Source organism: Rousettus aegyptiacus, unplaced genomic scaffold, assembly GCF_014176215.1.
Source record: "Rousettus aegyptiacus isolate mRouAeg1 unplaced genomic scaffold, mRouAeg1.p scaffold_m13_p_11, whole genome shotgun sequence".
Classification (NCBI taxonomy): domain Eukaryota; kingdom Metazoa; phylum Chordata; class Mammalia; order Chiroptera; family Pteropodidae; genus Rousettus; species Rousettus aegyptiacus.
The window spans coordinates 448,237-468,437 of record NW_023416286.1 but is presented as its reverse complement, the minus strand read 5'-3'; the positions used below and the strand labels follow the sequence as shown (position 1 = coordinate 468,437).

The window sequence follows — 20,201 nt, the reverse complement described above, 5'->3', positions numbered from 1 at the left end:
GCACCTGTCCCTGGTGCCAAAAAGGTTGGGAACTGCTGCTTGAAAATGCATTTAGGCTTGTTTTATGGATCAGAACGTGGTCTGTCTTAGAAGTATATTCTGTGTCCATCAGTGTACTTTGCTGTCCGTTCTGGTCATTCTATTATGTCATAGTGCTCCAGGAATGTCAATTAGGGCAAGCTGGTTGATAGTGTTGTTCAGGTCTTCTCTGTTCTTGCTGATTTTCTATTCTATCAATTAATTATTAAGGGAGGTATGACGATAATTGTGGGTTTGTCTGCTTGTCCTTGTAGTTCTGTCAGTTTTTGCTTCATGTTTTATATTTTTGTAATTAGGTACATAGAATGTTTAGGATTGTCACGTCCTTTTGAGGAATTGATCCTTTATCATTATGAAATGACTTTCTTATCCCCAGTGATACTGTTCGCTTTGATATCTATTTTGGCGGACAGTATCGTGTCTGCTCATCTTTCTTTTAGTTAGTGTTAACCTGCTATGTCTTTCTGCTTTTACTTGAACCTGTTTACTTGTTTATATTTAAAATGCATTTCTTGTAAGCAGCATATAATTAGGTCATTTTTTTTAATGCAATCTGAAAATCTGCCTTTCCCCCCCTCTTTAATTACGCCCCCTCCCCACTTCCACCCCTGACCTACAGGTGTTGCTGTCTCCCCTTAAGAACTGGATCTCTGAAGGTGGGGTGTCTCCTCCCACGCGCTCAGGGCCTGGCGCCCCACGGCGCACTCGGTGGGCCTTAGCATACCCGGAGCCTGGTCTGTGGCTCCACTGGGGCATGAACCCAGGACCTTCTGCATGTAAAGCAGACGTGTTAACCGCTGCACTATGGAGCCACCCCACCTTTTTTTAAATTGAGGCATAATTGACATACAGCATTATATTCGTTTCAGGTATACAACATAATGATTCAGTATGTACATATATTGAGAATTCATCACCAAAGTAACTTTCATTAACATTCATTACCACAAAGAGTTACAGGCTTTTTTCCTGGTGATGAGAGGTTTTAAGATGTGCTCCCAGCAACTCTCAGATATACAGCTCAGTACTATTAACCGTCGGCACCGGGCTGCACAGTCGCCGCCTTGTAATTGGGGTGTTTTGACCATTTACATTTAATATGATTATCTCATCATTTGCTATTTTTTAATCTGCCCTATCTATTCTTCTCTTTTCCTTCTCCTTCTGTCCTCTTTCGAATTAATCAAATTTTTAATGATTGAAAAATTTTGAATTTTTTTTAATATAGTCTTTTGTAATTTATTTATTTTTAAACTTATTTATTTAAATTCGTTTCAAGTATACAGTACATTGGTTAGACTTCTATCTAGTTCATAAAATGATGCCCCCAACCACTCGCCCCTCCCCTGGCCCTCCACCTGGCTGCGGTCCCTCTGCCGTGCTCCCCAGTCCCGTGACCAACTATCAGCTACTAATTTGTACTTCTTTAACCCCTCGCCCCATTCTCCTAGCCCCCCAACCACCCTCCCCTCTGTCACCAGATTGTTACTATATTCGTGAGTCTGTTTTTGATTGGTTTGTTCTTTTTGTTCCTTAGATTCCGCATATAAGTGAAATCATATGGCATTTATCTTTCTCTGACTTATTTTACTCAGCATAATGACCTCTAGAGCCATCCATGTCATTGCAAACGGTAGGATTTCATTTTTTTAATGGCTGAGTAATATTCCATTGTACATATGAACCATAACTTTATCCAGTCATCTCTCAATGGGTATTTAGGTCGCTTCCACATCTTGGCTATTGTAAATTGTGCTGCCAGGAATGTTGAAGTGCATAGATCTTTACAAATTATCGTTTAGGTTTTCTTTGAATTACTTTTATGATTGTTTTCTCTTTGTTGGCTTATTAGGTAGGGGTAACTCTGCTGTTTTAGTGACTGCTATTTAGGGTTTACAGCCTACCTCTTTAACTTACCGTAATCAGCCTCCAGGTGATACGCCACTTCACATGCGTACCTTACAGCAGCTCTCTGTGTCTCTTCCCTCCCAGCCTTTATGTTATTGTTGTCATGCACTTTGCGTTATAAACCCACGCTGTATTGCTATTTTGTTTAAAGTTTATTTTCAAAAAAGATTTTAATACTAAAACAAATCTCATGTATTTACCCCTGTAGTTACCATTTCTAGTACTCTGCATTCCTTTTTGTGGATCAGTATTTACATCTGCCGTTATTTTCTTTGCCCGACATTTATTGTAGGGTAGGTCAGTTGGTGACAGATGATTACAGCTTTTGCATTCTGTAAAAGTTTTTATTTTGCCTTTATTTTTTTAAACAACTTTATCAAGGTATAATTTACATACCATAAAATTCACTCATTTGAGATGCACAATGCAATGATTTTTCGTAAACTCACCAAGCCGTGCAGTCATCACGGCCCATTTAGAATGTTTGTCTCCGCAGTCAGATCCCCCGTGTATGGTTACTTCCTGTTTGCATCCCCAGGCAACCATCAATCCACATTCTTTCTTTCTTTGTCTTTTTGGACATCTCACGGAAATAGAGTTAAGTGGTCTTTTGTGTCTGCCGCTCCCACGTGTTTCTGAGGTTCATTTGTGTTATGGTATGTATCGGTTTTTCTCCCTTTTCTTCTACTTCATATTCTAATTTGTGTTTTTCTGTTTCAAAAATTATTTGCAGTTTTATTTAAGAATATATTTTTCATAAGCCTCCAGAAATCATTCGTACATTGAATTAGAATATAAACAAACATGTACTTTATTATATCATGTTTACATATTTGAAAAATCCTGCTTATGAGATGTATGGTTTGGTCAGGTCCTATTCATTTTTGTATCCACTAAACTAGTAGATAGGGATCCACAAACCCTGGGCCACAGACTGGTTACCAGTCCGTGGCCTGTTAGAAACCAAACCACACAGCAAGAGGTGAGCGGCAGGCGGGCTAGCGAAGCTCCATCTGTATCTGCAGCCGCCCCCCAGCGCCAGCATCACCCCCTCAGCTCCGCCTCAGATCCTCAGGCGTTAGATTCTCACAGGAGCACTGGTCCCTGGTGCCACAAAGGTTGGGGACTGCTACCCTAGAGTCTCATTACTGGTAGACTTTCAATTAAGATGTGTGGAGCTGAATAGAATCATGCCCTTATGAACTCACTTGAATCGTGTTTGAAAATGTTAGAATGAGCATCCACAATAGCAGCACTAACTAAATTATAATCACCAAACATGTCGCCACAGCCTTTGGGGCTGAAGACAACATGATAATCGTGTATTGTTTCTGCAGTCTTTGTTTTGGATTATGAAACACTGAGTCTTTGAAATTGTGCTGATTGTGTTTTTTAAAATCTGGCTTATTATATATCATTCTCAGTGGTTGACATAATTATAGAAAAACTTATAACATGAATTGGAATATTTTTAAAAACGTTTTTACTAATTTTGTTACTTCCTATCTGTTTTCACAGCTAGAGTATAATAATTTTCTATATAACTTACCTTTGGAAAGCTGTAGTGCCCTGCCTTTATTTTTATTTAAGAACAGTTTTTTTTTTCTTAGACTGCTGGTAAGTTCATTGGGCCTGGCAAATCGGTAGGAGAGGGCTCTATAACTATATACCCAGAAACCCAAACCCAAACGAACAAAAAGGACTTCATGTTTTCTTCTGTATAATAAATTCCATATAAAATTTCTTCTGCGGACTATCACCGCAGTCTCGTGAGACAGGACAAGTGGAGGGACAAGGCGCTGGAAGAGCACGGACCCTGGCCTGGCCTCCGCCCTGGCCCCTGCGGCAGAGGAGGGCGGCGCGCCAGGGCCGGGCGGTAGCTGTGCGCTTGGCGCTCCTGCGTGGGCATCTCACGGGCACCTCGGGCTTCCTAGGCCCAGAGCGAATGGAGAGTTGCTTGTTCTCTCTCCCGAACCCGCCCCTCGTACCGAGTAAGTGACAGTTTCGTCTTCCACGTCCGGTTAACCGGCGAGTCGTGTCGTTGCACCAGACCTGGGGGGCTGTTGGTCCTCCCCGCCGCGGGGAGCTCCGGGCGGGGACACGTGCGGTAACTGGCACCCCCCGCGCCTCGTGGAGAGGCCCGTCCGTTACCGCCGCGCCGCGGTCAGTGCGGCCGCCCTTGTCCTGGCCTTGGCCGGGCAGTGATGTGTGCGGTCTGCAGCCCGCACCCGGTGCACCTTCGCCCGGCTCCGCACAACGTCCTGGTCGCCCCGGGAGCGAGTCCAGGCTGGACCGTGTGGGGAGAGATGCCCAGCCGGGATGAGCGCTGTCCCCAGGCCCCCGACGCGGGCGCGAGGCCCCCTCGGGCGCCAGCGGGCTCCAGCCCCAAGCGCTGACCACCACCGCGCGCCGGATGGCGGCCGCGTTGAAAGTTGCTCAGTCAGGGTGGCGCGTCCGCGCGCATCGTCGCCGTCGCCGCATCACCGCGCACCTCGTGTCCCGGCCCTCGCTGCGCGCCCCACCCTGTCCTCCCCCGGCACCCCGTGTGGGCTCCATGGAGCAGTGAGGGACCCCTGTGACGTCAGCACCCGGTTGTCACGTCCTCCCCAAACGTCGGCTGCTTCCCGCCTGGTGGAGCGAAGCCCGAGGCCCCCCCACCGTGGTCTCCTCCTGCCATCGTCCCCCCCACCCCCGCGCTGCGCCTGGCCGCGCCTTCATGCCGCGGCGGGGTCCCGGGGGGTTTCATCGCTGCACTTGTCCCCGCGCTAGAAAATGGGGCGATGCCGTCTTAGAACGCGAGAGCTTAGCGGAGCCGCTCTCGGGCGCCCGTGGGGGCTGGGGGGACGTCGCCTTCCCTTTTCTGGTGGGAGGTTTGCTTTGTGTTTTTAATTCTCGGAGTCCCGTTGCCCCCCCCACACCCCCATCTTCAGCGGCTGAAGGGGCGGCCCCCCCGCGGTTCGCGGTATGTTCTCGGGTGGCTGCGTCTGCAGACCGCGCTGCCAAGCCTGCGCCCGTTCAGCTGTGCCGGCCGGTGGGGCGGGGGTGCGGCGAGTGCCGTCCAGGGAGGGCGCCCTCCGCGTCACCCGCGGGGCCTAACGAGGCTGGCCCCGGCCGCTCGGCCGCACACGAGCCGCTGGACGCCGGGGCCCCCGGAGCGGCGGCCGCGCGTTCGCCGAGAGCGGGTCTCCGCAGGACGGGTGCGTAAGTCTTGCCGGTGGTCTTTAAATTCTAAAACATTTCTGTCCTCTGTGTCCTTCCACCGCCCCCACGGCTTCGTCCCACCCCCTCGTGTGAACGCCGCCCCGCACGCCCCGCACGGAGAGAGGACCGTGTGGAAGGGCGCGGCCAGCGCCTGCGGGGCGGCCCGGCCCCTGCTTGTCGCCTCCCTGCGCCCCCGTCCCCGAGCGCCCGGCACCTTCGTGCTCTCGGCTCCCACCGCGCTCCCCCCAGCTGTCGGCTCCCACCCATCCCCGAGGCCCTGTCCCCCCTGTGAAATGAGCCCTTCTTCCCCTCTTCCTCCTGGCCCTGCCGTTCCTGACAGGGCGGGTCGTGGTTTTCTGAGTAGCGTGTCACTGCCGCGTGCCCAGAACCAGGCGGGCGTCTGCCGGGCCGGGGCCTGGCCGCGTGGCCGCCGGTCCTGCTGCAGAGCGGGAGGCGGGGACGCGCCCGCGCGGCCATCTGTCTGTTCCCTGGCGCCTCTGCGAATGGAGCCACCTGTCTGGATGGCCAGTGCTTACCGGGCTCCAGGGACTGCTGTGGTCGCAAGAGGCTGGCACAGCCACTGCCCTCGACGCCGTCGTGATCCTCGGTCCCATGTTGCACGGGATGGTCCTCGGGAGGGGAGCAGCGCCGTGCAAGGACCTACTTCGGGAGGTGGGGTCCCCATCTCTGGGCCACGCTCCAGGCCCTCCGCCGGGCTGAGAGCTACTGGACCACACAGCGGAGGGCAGAGGGCGCAGAGGAGCAAGCTGGGTTTGGTTTCGTGCCCTGGGACGCGCTGCCATCCTGTGTTTCTCCCTTGCTTTCTGACACCATGAGATCTTTCTGGCTTAGCTGATACTTTTCCCGCCCCCTGTTTCAAAATGGACCGAAGCCAAATGTAAAAAACCAAAACACTCAAGTATTAGAAGAAAACACAGGTGGGTGACCTTATAACCAGGAAATGAGGAAAGCCTTATAGAAAAAAGTGAGAAGCGACATAAATTGATAGTTCAGAGGAAAGAAATGAAAATGGCTCATAAACTTCGGAAAAGAGGCTTGCCCTCACCTCTAAGATAAATGCAAAGTAAACGCACCCTGCGGTCCCAAAAGTTTAGGAACACTGTTGGGTTGACTGTGGGGAAACAGTGTCACGCATTGCTGGCGAGAGTCTAGATGGTGCCACCCTACAATGGGGATTTGGGGATGAGCAGGCAGATGGACTTTTGGTCTAGTCATCCCACTATTAGGAATCTATGCTGAAAATAAACTTGCACGGATAAACAACACATGCAGAAGCTTATTCATCGCCACATCGTTTGTGACAGCAGAAGATTGGAGACAGCCCAGATGTCTGTCAATAGAGGCCTGATTGTGTAACTGGAACACCCACACAATGGAGTGCTGTGCCGTGCTAAGGAAAACAAGCAGTGATAGTGCCTGTGTACTCAAGTGTAGTGACGAAAAAAGCAAGGCGTGGAACGGTATATAAAGGGAGAAATTGGAAATGCATACGCACCTGCTTGTTTTGGTAAAAGGAACATTAGGTTAAAACAGACATTAATAAAAATGATCACCTGGGATGGGGGGAGGGAGAGCTGAAAGCCAGGCCTTCCTAAGTCCCTTTCTGTATACTTTTGACTTTTAAACCATTGCTATTTTTTTATGTATTGAAAAAGTAAAATTTAACTGGGAGGAAAAAAAGAAACTGTAGAATGTGAAATCAATTAACTTAATTTTTATAGAGAGGCGGTCCACACAGAGGAAAGAATTATTTCAGGTGACTTTTGAACATGGTACTGCTTAGTGGGATGTAACTTAAAGCCAAAACAAAGCTTCAAAGAAATCCTAAGCTAGTACACGGTTTTTAAACTATTTTACATGTATTTTAGAATAAACCAAATAAGTAAGTTAATTAGGAACTAAGGTTTTCATTGTAAAAGCAAAGAGATACAGATATGGAGCCAAAGAAATTAAGAAACGACTCTGTAAAGGCGCGTACAGACTAATCACTAGGCGTGAGTGCCGCGCTCCTGCGGGTGAGGCTGGGGAAAGGCTGGAGCGACATCAAGCCTTCCGTTAACAAGCTCTGAAAGGGTTTTAAATGGGGTCGCAGCGTTGATAAAGAACTTGAATTTTAGTAGTTTAGTGTTTTCAGGGTTTTTCGAGTGTGCAATTCTGAATTTGCATGAGTGTTTACATTTCATACTAAATTCCATTTTTATGAAAATGATGGTAGATGAATAGTCAACCTGTAGTAAAATTTATGCACAAAATGTTCAAAAGTGTGTTTATTTACTGTTTTTTCTTCTGTTCTAGTTACTCTTTCTGGAAATGGAGAAAAAGGTAAGGCCCTTTAAGTCTCAATTTAAGTACACTGCTTATGGTGTCAAGTGCAGTTTTTATTAGTGATGACTATATGTGTTTTTGTTTTTAGAAAGAAAAATCTGTTTTTAAAGTTTAAGTAATTAAAATGAAACGTTATATTGGGTTTCTTCCTATACATTAAATATATTCTCATTTGTGTTATTTATATTAATTGAAGTAATTGTTGTTTCGTAAGGCGCATAGTACCCACATTTCTTTGATATACTTATATATGAATTTCTGCCTTTTGTGTTTTCAAGAACTCTTTATAGTAATAGTTTAAAGTTTTTAATGTCAATTCTAGCTGATTGAGGATTTCGTTTTCTCTTGTTTAACCATTTGTTACAAACAGTACTTCCCTACTCACAGGCATTTAATTAAATAACCAGACTAAATTGTTTTACTAGTTCATTTTGAAAGGGAATTAAAGTTTTTATAATGACTAGTCGAAGAGACAGCGTCTAGAGGGAAAAATCATTGCTTAAAATTTCATGGAGAGAAAATAAAGTTATAAGTTTATTGACATCAAATTTAAAAAATAAAATATGATTGGTGATACAAAAATCCAGAGGATGTCAAGAACAAGTTGAACAGTTCGAGATTAGTATTTATTCTTAGTGTTGGAAATAATTAGGCATGAAGCAAGCAAATCTCAAGCTGTCTCTGAATCTCATTTCTCAGGAACAGAAGAAACACAGGTTCAATCTGCAAGGCTTATTTTTCTCCCTTTAAATCGAAACCGTCTCCCCTGTGTTGAAAGCACACGCGTGGAGAGCAGGGAATTTCTGGAGCGCTTCTCCCAGGACTTGCAACTTGTGTCGTTATTTCTCGGGGCCGTTTCCCCGTGTCCTTCAAAGAGTCTTTGGATGAAGTTTGTTTGCTCTCTGGTGTGTCTTTTAATTCAGTCACAGGGGATTTTTGATTCAGACTTTTTGACATTGGCTCAGTTTTTCTTTCCGCTCCAATTTAGTTTGCTTCATTAACTTTTACTTTATATGTTTCTTAGCATACATGTATGTAACCAGAAATTTGCTTAGTAGCAACCGCATAAATTCAAATTAATTTAAAAGCAATGTTTTCTATTATTCTTTACATTATAATTTGATAATTAGTCATCTGTTAAGTACTTACTATTTTCCAGGCGTTATGCTGATTTATTTTATCTATTTTTTTAATGGAGGGTTAATTTTTTAAAGCAAAAGCCATTGTTTTTGTTCTTATGGAGAGCAGAAATATTCTAAAAATATATTAAATGCTTTAAAAAGTGTTTTTAGAGCATATTGTTTTGCATGCTAGCCTTAGTCGCAGGTACCTAAATGACCAAGACCGTTAAAGTAACTTGAGTTTGCCATTTACCTCTAAGCGAGTGTGTGGGTGAGGACTGCCAACTGCTCATAGGGGCTCGGCAAGAGCTCAAGCGAGCCGGTGACAGTGGGTGTGACAGTTGGAGGCTGAGCCCAGCACACTTTCCAAAGGAGAAGCATGAGGGAGCCATACCCAACCCGGTGGTCGCCCGTGGGTGCCCCTGGAGGGCGCCGGGCTGGCACCACGTGAGTTTGAGATCGCAGAAGCACCCACGAGGGTGACAGTAAGGTCAGTGGAGCTGAGCCCGGAGTAGAGCTGGGAGCGGAGCAGGTTGTGGCCGGGCGCATCTCGGCCCCAGCCGCGGGCGCAGGTGGCCCTGACGGCCAAGGGCGTTGGAGGAGGGGATGGCGGCGGTACGACAGGGCGGACAGCCAGGGGCTCGTCAGCAGACGGGGCTTTGGATCTGGCCTCACCCTTCAGCAGCTGAGGGACACGGGGCCAGACGCCGAATTCTCCGAGCCCCGGATTTGGATTTGACCTTTGCGAGCGAGAGGACGCGTCCCGGGGCTGCCATGAGGGTGGCCTCGGGCTGAGGAGGTGGACTGAGCAGCGGCTGGGGGTTGCACCCCAGGTCCCCAAGTCCGCATGTGGGCGAGGACCGGGGGCGGGGTGGCCGGAACTGGGGTCCGTTGCACTGCCTCTCGGACACCTGCAGGAAAGTGCCGGGCTCCCAGCCGTGGCCAACTTCGTATTACTTTATTTTCAAAGGACATTCTTAAAACCAAGAATATCAGGGAAACAACGCCAGGCCAAGGGGGGGACAGCCCCCCGAGCACGCGAGTGCTGTAAGGACCTGGGCGCCTCGTTCCGAGGTGGCTCCCGGCACCGCAGGTCAGTGGGCCGTGCGTCCCGGTCCCCTGGGAGACCCCCGCGCGGCCTGGGGTGCAAACCCGCCCCCCTGCCGCCCGCGGAGTCCCGGCCGGGCGGTGACCAGACGCGCAGAGCAGATGGGAGGGGAAGGTGACGTTCCGACGCACGGACACGGGCACAGGCACCGGGGTCACGCAGGCCCGAAAGACCCGACACAGGGAGGCGGCCTTGGGTCATTGACATTTTGGACACAGGAGAAAGGCCGACGGGGTCTCAGAGTCCAGAAGTGACAGGGGCGACTTGCAGCTGGCCCAGGGCGAGCTGAGTGCACCTGGCGGGAGCAGCGGCACACGGAGGGGGCTCAGCACCCTCTGCTCGGTTCAGGGGCAGCCGCACCCGGGGCGCTCTGTCCTGAAGCAGGACGTGGGTGGCGGCCGAGTCCTCTCCCAGGCTGTTTCTTCACGAGCAGCGACGGCCAGTGTCCGAAGGCAGCTGCCGGTGGCGAGGCTCCGGTCCCCTCCAGCAGTGATAATAGCCACGTTTATTGAGGCTTTACTATTCGCCAGGCACTGAGTGATTTGTTTGTGGCTCATCAACATTAGGCAGTTGATTGAAGTCTGAGCGAGCTATCTGGGGAGTCGAGTGAGAGGGGTGAGGAATTCTGAGCGTGATGGAGGAGGCTTTTGTGGAAGAAGCAATATTCGATCTGCACTTTAAAAAGCAGCATTCCAGACTTTTATGCTCATCCGTGTGTTTTTGTGATGCTGCCTTCCCAGCGGGAAGGGTTCGGGCACCTGCTGGACAGCTCTGGCTTCTCGTGGAAGCCAGTCCGCTTCTTCCTGGTAGGAAAACTCCAGAACACAGCAAGAAGCTGAGTTACGTCAGCAAGTTACACTGATCCACTTAGGAAACAGTTACGGCAGAAATTCAAATCGGCTGAAATTTTTTCATTATCCCGTTGTCAAAAAGGAGAATGAAATTTAAGATGCCTTTTCTGAACAATCCAGGAATTGAGTGTTTCAAATGTGCTGATTATTCACTGTGGCAGGAACTTCTTTTATGTATTTTCAGCTTATAATTCCTTGTATTTAATGTTCATAGTGATGGAACCTATTTTAAGTCATTTAAAGTCTAACTTTTAGGAAGAGCTTGAAATGTAGCACGTGCAGGAGGTGTTTTAATTTCAGTGTTTAGCAACTTTATAAAATCTCGTTGCATCACAGTCTTTACTTACAAACCATACTGGTAACTCTTAAGTGCAGGAGCAGGATGCTTCTTCCTATCCGTAATGTGACATCGTGCAGGTAAAGGACTTCATATATCTGATGTGTTTCATATGTTTTAATTAAATGTTTTATTAGGTTAAGCCTCCTGACCCTAAGTATTATGTTCTAATGTAATGCTTTTTCCTGTTTTCACTGGGATCAATGAAATATTGTTTGTTTTTGTTTACCAGGAAAGGCCGCGGTTTACCTTGTGGCTTTCCATCTGTTCTTTGTTATGTTTGTATGGTCCTATTGGATGACAATTTTCACGTCTCCCGCTTCCCCCTCCAAAGAGGTAAAGTGAATGTTGGTGAATTGCCAAATGCCGTAACTAATTGTGGGTTCCCCCCGTGTGACCTTTGCTAAACCTCTGTGACCTAACGCGTGTGTCCTGTTTCCGTTCGTGAAAAGTGCCGGTACCTGGGTCGCGGGTGTGAGTCTTCGGCCCACAGCCCACCGACGCGGCGTGCTGTGGCGAATCGTGGTGTCGGAGTTTAGCCGTACTGTTTTTCTGCCCTGCTATATTTCCTTAAACTAGAGACACACTATATCTCACTGGGGTAAGCATCTTAAGGGGTGGAAACGCGTCGGGCAAGCGGGATTTGTTTGTGGGAACCCCGACGTCTGCGTCTTCTCAGACCTGAACAAACAGGCTGCAACTGAAGACAGCGTTTGAGGGAAGCGACTTGCCTAGGGTATGGCTCGTTGCCCCTTAGCGTGGCCAAGGGGCGGCCCCACTTGGAAGACGTGAGTGGACATTCCCGTGGAGTTGGCCTTTGACCAGCATATCTCTGTCGCCGCAGTGTCGCCTGAACCACCGAGCAGCCAGGCGCGCAGAGCGTGTGCGGCTGGGGGCGTCGGGGTCTGCGGCTTCTGCTGCAGCCGGAGCCTAGGGTCCCGCGCTGGACAAGGGAGCTGCGTGTGGTGCCGGGTGCCGTCGGGTGGCAGTCAGGGTTAAGCGAGACGCACTCGGGTGATGCTTTCGCGCAGCCCCTCACGCGATGGCACTCAGTGGCATTAGCCGACGGAAACACTGTAGTTATTTCTCTCCACTTAAACTCATCAAAATTCACTGAAAGTTATAGACCATATGTTTAAGAATATCAGCTTCCGTTTCACTTTTCATAGACGAACATACACGTAGAGAAGTAAACGTCCCACAATGTACACTTGGCGACGCTTCGCAGACTGGGCAGAGCCAAGGACCTGCCACCAGCTCAGGGGACAGCATCGCCAGCCTCCTGCGAGCTCCTCGGCCCCCTCCCACCCTCCGCGGCCTGCCCAGGTGTGCGCCTCCTGTAAACGAGGCGTGCGTCTGGCGTCTTCCACCAGCGCCCTACCTGTGACAAGTGTCCATGTCGCTGTGCCCACTTGCGGGCCATTCATGCTCGTCGTTTCTGTCCAGCCGCGGCAGGCAACGTGCTTTGCGTTGCTCAGGTCACAGGCGTTTGGACGGCTTCCAGGGCAAGGTCAGCACAGACAGGCCGCCGTGGCGCTGAGGCACACGGGTGTGGGCACGCACACGTGCGTAGCGCACACGCGCCAGCACAGGCGGCTCTCCGGGGAGCGGGTCGCTGGATCGGGAGGCATGAGGACGGCATCGGGAGACAGAGCCAGGCCGTGTGCCATTTTCCCTACCGAGCGCTTTCGTTTTAAGGGGTAATGTGACCCTTAATCACACTTGGTGCTTCTTCAGATACATTCCTTGGCCACCCCGTAAAGTTGTGCCATCCGCGCCTCAATCTCTAAGTCGAAGTGGCCTGACCTCACGTAACCCACGGCGAGCAGCGGCGGCTGTTGGAAACCTAGCACATGTGAACGTTCAGGTCTCACCTAGGAAATGGAAACGAACAGGAGAAGCAGCGGTGGCACGTCGGAGGAGCAGCGCGGGCCAGAGGCGAGGACCTCAGACTGGCCCCAGGCGCCGGGGCCGCCCAGGCCCCTGCCACCGGGCAGCCAGGTGGCGGAGCCTGCCCGGCCCCCTGCAGCTCACACGTGACCTCCGTGAGCTGCGGAGGCCGCGGAGGCGGCCGGGTCGCTTAACCACACGCGTGGTCAGGGTCCGGGCGCTGCGGGCAGTGGCCTCACCACCTGGCTCGGGCCGTTTTGTGCCGCGCCTGCCGCTGTGCCTGCCGGTGTCCCTGTGTGCCCCCCGGACCCTGCACTTCCCGAGGGACAGGGCACTTCTGTCGCGCTCTCCTCCACGCCGCCTCCCGGCCAGCACGCGGGCCTTCGTGCGCTGCCCTGCTGTGGGCGGCCGTGACCACCGCGAGCAGGACTCAAGCCTCCTCCCCAACCGGCTGCCGCGCGCGGCCGCGCGGCTCCATGTGGCACGACGCCCTGCGGCCGGTGGCAGTGGGACTCGGGACGGGCACTGCGGAGCTCAGGGGCAGAGCAGCAGGGGCGTCAGACCCACGTCAGGGGCAGAGCAGCAGGGGCGTCAGACCCACGGGGACGATCGGCGTAGACGGCAAACGTCCATTGTGGGATTTCCCATTGTTTCGTCAGCAAGTACCGAGCACCTGCCGTTTGTCACACGGGGACAGCCCTGGGAACACAAGCAGCAAGACAGACAGCGCCATTACGTCTTAAAGGGGGAGACTGGTGGTCAGCGAGGGGACAGGGTCACGGACCGTGACCGCCTTGCGAAAGCCCCGGCCCCGTGGGGGACCCCGCGGTGCGAGGCCGCTGTCAGGAAGGCGGGGCGGGCGGGCGGCTGCGAAGCCGCCTGAGGGGACACCGGTGCGAGCCTCGAGGGCCCCCTCGAAGGGTGACCGTCCGGAGGACGAAGCTGTCTCCCGCCGTCCCCCTGTCCCCTGGAGTCAGCCCGGTGTGTGACTGACGCACAGAATGCGACGCGTGCGTGGCCGGCCGCTGCAGAGAAAGAGCTGGCGGTGTCCGCGGTCACCGAATGTCACCTCTCTGAAGAAGGAGTGTCCCCGTCACTGGCCACCCATGGGGGCTGCCAGCCGGCTGCACGGGGAGGTCACGCTCCCGCGAGGTGCCAGGCCCTTGCGCAGCGGGGACGCCACCGCCTCACGCCCCGCACGCGCTCTGCCCAGGTCCTCGCCCCCTCGGCGTCTCCCTGCAGGTTCCTGTTCATCTCAAAACGCAGCTTTGGGGCCACTTCTTCCAGGAAGCCCTCAGGGGCAGCACCCCCCAGGGAGCGTCTGTCTTCCTGCGCGCATTGTCGGCGCTGTATCACCTCGCCGTCCCGCAGTCTGCAGCTCTGCACGTGGCCGACCCCACATCCCCGTGACACTGGGGGCGACGTGCCCGTCGGTCTTTGGGTCCCCGGTCCCGGCACATAGGATGCCGAGCTTAGCCGGTATTCTATATGCATTGAAATGGGATTGTCTGAACACCAGATTTAAAATAATGACATTTCATAGTTTGAATTTTGTTTGGTACTTTTTAATGAAAAATAAAAGTTCTAGTAATAATTTCAAAACAAACGAATTTCAAATTTTGTTTTATTCCATTCCCCATCTAAAATCCTGGCATCTCTTGAGATGTTCACTTGATGGAAGCTTCTCATGATTTGGAACCTTAGTTGTTAAGGAAAAGTGACGACGTTTGGGCCTGGGCACTGCGCGGGCCGGGAGGACAGCCCGGCCGCCTGCCCAGATCTCACCGGAGGCTCTGCTGCCCAGGTGCGCGCTAAGGGCGCGTCACGATGCTGTCACATCGCAATGCTTCGGAACGAGCGCGTCCCAGCCCCCTGGGAGGGGCGGGCGGCTTCCGGTGGGCGGTGTCTGGACTGCAGGGTTCAGGATGGTCCCTCCCTGCCGAGGGGTGGGATGAGCACCCAGAGCCTCGGCTGCCAGATCGTGGCCTCCGTCCCGCTCCCTTCTGTCCTGGTCACGCGCCCGTGTCCCTTCTCCTGCCTTGTAAGCGACCTGGGGACTTCTCGCCCCAGCGTGGTGTGGTCGCGGTGGTCACATGACATTTTGGACACAGGAGAAAGGCCGACGGGGTCTCAGAGTCCAGAAGTGACGGGCGACTTGCAGCTGGCCGAGGGCGAGCCGAGCGCACCTGGCGGGAGCAGCGGCGCACGGAGGGGGCTTAGCACCTCGACTCGCGTCAGGCGCAGGCCGCACCCAGGGCGCTCCATCCTGAAGCAGGACGTGGGTGGCGGCCTAGTCCTTTCCCAGGCTGTTTCTTCACGAGCAGCAACGGCCAGTGTCCGAAGGCAGCTGCCGGTGGCGAGGCTCCGGTCCCCTCCAGCAGAGACGGGAGCCGCTGGCCCCTGAAACAGAGGCGTGGAGCCGAGGGTCCTCGATGCCAGGATGGCATCAGCGGAGGGGCCCCCAGCTGCTCCTCCGAAGGGGACTCTGTTGGAGGAGGCCACTGCGAGGCCACCGCGCCGCGGGAGCGAAGCGAAGACGTGAGCTTGGAACGGCTCCGTCTCCGCGTGACAGACCGTCCTTGCCTCGATGGTCCTCACTTCTGGGGAAGGGTCTGCCGGTCGCTGTGAAAATGCCAACGCGACATGGCGGAAGGGCGACTTGTTGATCGCGGAGACATTGGCCAGGAATCGTAGGACCCTGAGGTCTGCGATTTACCCTTTACCCAAAGCAAGTGACTCTTTGGACAGTTTTCTAAAAATTAAAAATCTCTTGATGCTCGCTTTCAAACACCAACATTTTTACTAATAGAAAAAATGTAGTCAACCTCTCTGGGTGGAAGCATTTAACTTTATGAAAATAAAGCTGCACAGATACTGGGCTCATGTCCTTTGCCGTCATCGTGTGTCAGAGGCGTGTGGTTTTGTCCAAGTGTGCTCAATCTAGCTTCTTAAAGCATTTCGAAGACAAGTTTTGCCTTCATAGAGGAAAAGTTTTGTTTTTCTGTTCTGGGTAAAAGTTTGTTTTTCTGAGTGTGCTAGTAATTAACCGTGGGATTCAAAAGAATTAATAGTTATTTCTCCTTTTATAGTTCTACCTGTCCAGTTCTGAAAAGGAACGCTATGAAAAAGAATTCAGCCAAGAAAGACAACAAGAAATTTTGAGAAGAACAGCAAGGGACTTACCTATCTACACCACATCAGCCTCAAAAAGTAAGGAAAACAAATCCGAAGCTTTTCCTCCTGGAGGACGTTTGGGGAGCGGTCCTTCCTGCGAGGTCCACTTGCTCGCCTGGCCGACGAGGGCGCGGGCCAGGCTGCTGGTCCCGAGTGCCCCGCCACAGTCCTGTGATGCCTGGCCGACGAGGGCACTGGCCAGGCTGCTGGTCCCGAGTGCCCCGCCACGGCCCTGTGACGCCTGGCCAACGAGGGCACTGGCCAGGCTGCTGGTCCCGAGTACCCTGCCACGGCCCTGTGACGCCTGGCCGACGAGGGCACTGGCCAGGCTGCTGGTCCCGAGTGCCCCGCCATGGCCCTCTGAGGCGGGCGCTCGTGCCTCCATTTCGCAGACTAAGAAACACGCACGGGGCTGAGTAACATGTCAGAGTAACACAGACCATGTGCAAAAGCGGGTGTGAATCGGGGCGCTCTGGCCCAGAGCCCGCCGTGCTTCCCCCGAGGGGAGGGACAAGGAGCCTTCCCCGTGGGCAGTGACACACACATTGTGACTTCAAGTGTGGCGTTTGCGTGAGGTTTTCGGAGGCGGTATTTGAGTTTTTCATGTGTTGAATGCTGTCCTTTTTTGCATAACTAGTAAATTGCCCCCATAGAATGAAAACGTGGGTTTCAGAGCAGACCCCAGCTTTTCCGCCAACAGTGCAGTGAGGGCCGCTAGCTTCCTCATTGTGAGTGAGGATGACGATGCTGGCATCTCTGGGTTAGTGGATCCGTCAGTGACACTCACACTGGGTATAGATCTTGGTATAGAATCAATTTTCAGTAAATGATATCTAATTTAAAATAATCCCTTTTTACATCTAATTATGAAAGATCCGGTGTACAGTAATTGTTCAGTAGTTGTAGTTGTGCAGATTAGATGTTTTTAACCCCAAATTCCAGATTTTAGGGAATTTATGAAGCCCTGAGATGACACTCAAAACTCTGGGTCGCGTCGAAGTGGCCTGCTCTTAGCGCGACCCCCCGAGGTTCGCAGCAGTGCGTGCTGAGAGCCGCGAGCAGGAAGCGTTTGCGCCGAGGGCCGCCCTGCTCTCACCCCTGGAGAGCAGCCGTGGGCCACCCCGCTCTCACCCAGACGGGGCTCAGTGCTTTGTTGAGAGTGTGATTTGCTCCAAGGTTTCTTTAAATCTGCACAGTAGTTCATTGCATGTACGGAAGAGGAAACCGAGGCTCATAGAAAGTGAGTTGCTGACCCAGGGACCCAGCCAGTCGGTAGGAAAACTAGTGTCCAACCTGATGACAGTCAGTAGTTGTCCTTTTCCCCTGAGCTGTTTATACAAGAAATGAAAGCAAAAAACAACAACAACAACAACAAAAACAAAACATAAAAGAAAAATTAAAAAGAGTGAAAGCGGACGTCATAGTCGAGTTCACGGGGCGTGAACTTCACCCAGTTCCTCTTCCCTCCTAAATGCAGCCATCAGATACTGCGAAAGGTGCCAGCTGATGAAGCCTGACCGCGCGCACCACTGCTCGGCGTGTGACACGTAAGTGTGGCCCGCGTTCGCCCCTGCACTGGGGACCAATGGCGAGCAGAAGGGCCGGGGCGTCCCGCGCCTCACCCTCAGCAGACGCTTCTCCCTCCCCACTGTTGCTGCGTGTGCGGGCCAACGGATATGCCTGTAAGCTGGAACATTCTTTGGGGTGACCCTCAATAACAGTTCCTGTACTGATTGGTAGAATTGTATTTAAATCTGTGCCCATGCTTGTATAGAATACTGACAAGCAATTGTGTAATATTCCCTTGAGAATGATAGCTTTATTTCCTGGGTTAAAAAGACCTAACGACAATTTTTTATTTTATTATTAATGTCGATATTAAAACCTAACAAACCACAAAAATACTGTTTTCAGTTACCCTTCATAACACTGTTCCCTGAAAAATTTGAAAGGCTTATTCCCATGCACCTGTGAGAAGGCCGTGTGTCGAAGGGCAGACCTCCAGTTTGGGAATCCCACTTAGTCCTTGAACTTGAGCTAGACAAGCTATTCAACCTTCTGGGTGTTCGTTTACTCATTTAGTGTATTTTTTGAGATGATCTGTGGTCCAACTTTGTACAAAATAAATTACGCATACACGTGGGAGGCAAATTGTGGGATTCTTTTTTTCTGATTATAAAAGTACAGTAGTGCTCATCCGTGGGATGCAATTTTGTAAAATATGTAGGAAAAAAATGTCTATAAGCCCATCGGTGTTAATATTTTAACAGACTTGCTTCTAAAGTTTTATTTTTGTGACTTCCACATATTTAAAATAGGGATTTCTGTGCTTCATTTTATTTCCCTCAGCTGGTATGTCAGCTGGACCCAGCTAATGGACCGAGTGCTATTTGCACAATATTAGTATATTAAAATGGCACTGGGTGTGGTCCCAGGCGACTGCCCGTGCTCAGCTGCATTCTTGGGTAAAAAATCTTTACCTTTTTACCTGTGAAAGTATTGGTGGAAATATCGGAAATTGACTCTAACCTAATGTTTACTGGGTTGATTTTTCTAAGATATGTTTGTAAAGGGAAAATTTTAAGGAAAAAATGATCAGAAATTAGAATTAGGAGGATTTCCTACATAGGTTTTCTTATGCATATTTGTTTTTTAGATGTATTCTTAAGATGGACCATCACTGTCCTTGGTATGTATTGACACAGAGGGACTCACATGGGGTGGGGGAGGGGCGGGAGCAGAGAATTTAGAGCGATTTACCTCAGCATTCCTAGAGTTTTAAGGTCAATTTAATTACTCATAGATATATATGTATATACATGTTTATATTAGATGTTTTCCTTTAAAGATGTATTCTGATATTAATCCAAATAATTATATATTATTAATGTCAAAATTCCAGATTCCTCATAGCATTTATTAAAAACACATCCACAGTTAGGGCATTGCTGCCTACTGCCCAAACGACCCATTTCCAAGAAATAACGATTAAGCTTTTTGAAGTCTTCTCGTTGTTGTTATTGCGGTAAAAAAAGGCAGCACGCGGGTCGCCGGCTCCCCGCGTCCCCTCCTTCCAGCCCTGGCAGACGGGCTTTCCGGTTTTGAATTTTGCGACTTTATGACTTGTCCTGTTTTATTCTTCTAGGGTGAATAACTGTGTGGGATTTTCTAACTACAAGTTCTTCCTGCTGTTTTTACTGTATTCCTTATTATATTGCCTTTTCGTGGCTGCAACCGTTTTACAGTACTTTATAAAATTTTGGACGGTAAGTCTTCTTTCTATCTTATAAACATGTACTTAAGACTTTTTGAGATGCTGTCTTCACAAGGAATTTGTTCTTTTTCAAGAGCAGGTACACTTTAATTTTCCTAGTTAGAATCTATAGTGGATCAGGGGGCAGACGGGCGATGTTGACCGTCAGAGGCTCATGTTTGCTTGTGAGTGAGAGAACGCGGAGCAGGACGCGGTGAGCTGCTTGGAGTGGCCGGACCGCCAGCCGCGCCCCGACGGCCGCCGCGCCTGTCTCAGGGCAGCGATCCCGTAGTCTGAGCTGACGGGGCCCACCGCGGCCTCACAGCAACAGAGGTGGCGTCCCCCGCCCCGGGCGTCGTTCCTGTCTCTAGGTAGTGACCCTTTTCCTGCCATGAGTTGCAAATGTTTTTTCAGTGTTTTGTATTTTTGAAGTATTACTTTTGTGATTTCTGATTTTCTCTTTATTTAAAAGCAGTACTTTTTATTAATGATTTCTGGCTTTAGTCTACTTTCTTTAAATTTATACAAATAATCACCTTTTGGGATTTTTGTTGTTTTTGTTTTCACATTTAAATCTTTGATTTTGAAGGGGAGATTATGGTGGTTAAAAAGTACTTTATTATTTGCTTTTTCCAAAAACCTTATGAAGGTGTTTTAGAATGTAGTTTTATTATTACTCAGGTGCAGTGAAGTCAGCAGATCAGATAGTGTGTCACTGAACAGAGAGTGTGTCACTCGCAGTTCAAGGGGGGGGGGGCGGCCATGCCATGCCGGCCAGCCATGCAGGCCACACAGGGCACCGGGGCCCTTGCTGCGGCTCTGAGGGGAAGGCCGGGCCCCGGGTGGGTGGTTGGGACCGGCCAGCCCGGTGTCACTAACTTGGCGGTCTCTGGGCACATGGGCTGTCCCTGGGCGCCTGGTACTGAACTCCAGTGAGGGCGGGGACGCGCCTCCTGCCGTGTGCGGCCACACA

General features: G+C 50.9%; 1 protein-coding gene and 1 non-coding gene across 4 annotated transcripts in view; one reads left to right on the top strand and one right to left on the bottom strand.

Annotated features, from left to right (window-relative positions):
• ZDHHC20 (zinc finger DHHC-type palmitoyltransferase 20) overlaps positions 1–20,201 on the top strand; it is a 41,034-nt gene that overhangs the window by 3,644 nt on the left and 17,189 nt on the right. For all 3 annotated transcript variants that reach the window (XM_016152127.2, XM_016152123.2, XM_016152131.2), the window contains exons 2-7: positions 7,465–7,491; positions 11,144–11,247; positions 15,891–16,011; positions 17,453–17,522; positions 18,632–18,664; positions 19,121–19,241. In XM_016152127.2, coding sequence (XP_016007613.1) covers positions 7,465–7,491; positions 11,144–11,247; positions 15,891–16,011; positions 17,453–17,522; positions 18,632–18,664; positions 19,121–19,241 — 476 coding nt within the window. The remainder of the gene's footprint in view (positions 1–7,464; positions 7,492–11,143; positions 11,248–15,890; positions 16,012–17,452; positions 17,523–18,631; positions 18,665–19,120; positions 19,242–20,201) is intronic.
• Positions 779–851, bottom strand: TRNAV-UAC. Its single transcript has one exon. It is a non-coding gene; the product is annotated as a tRNA-Val (tRNA).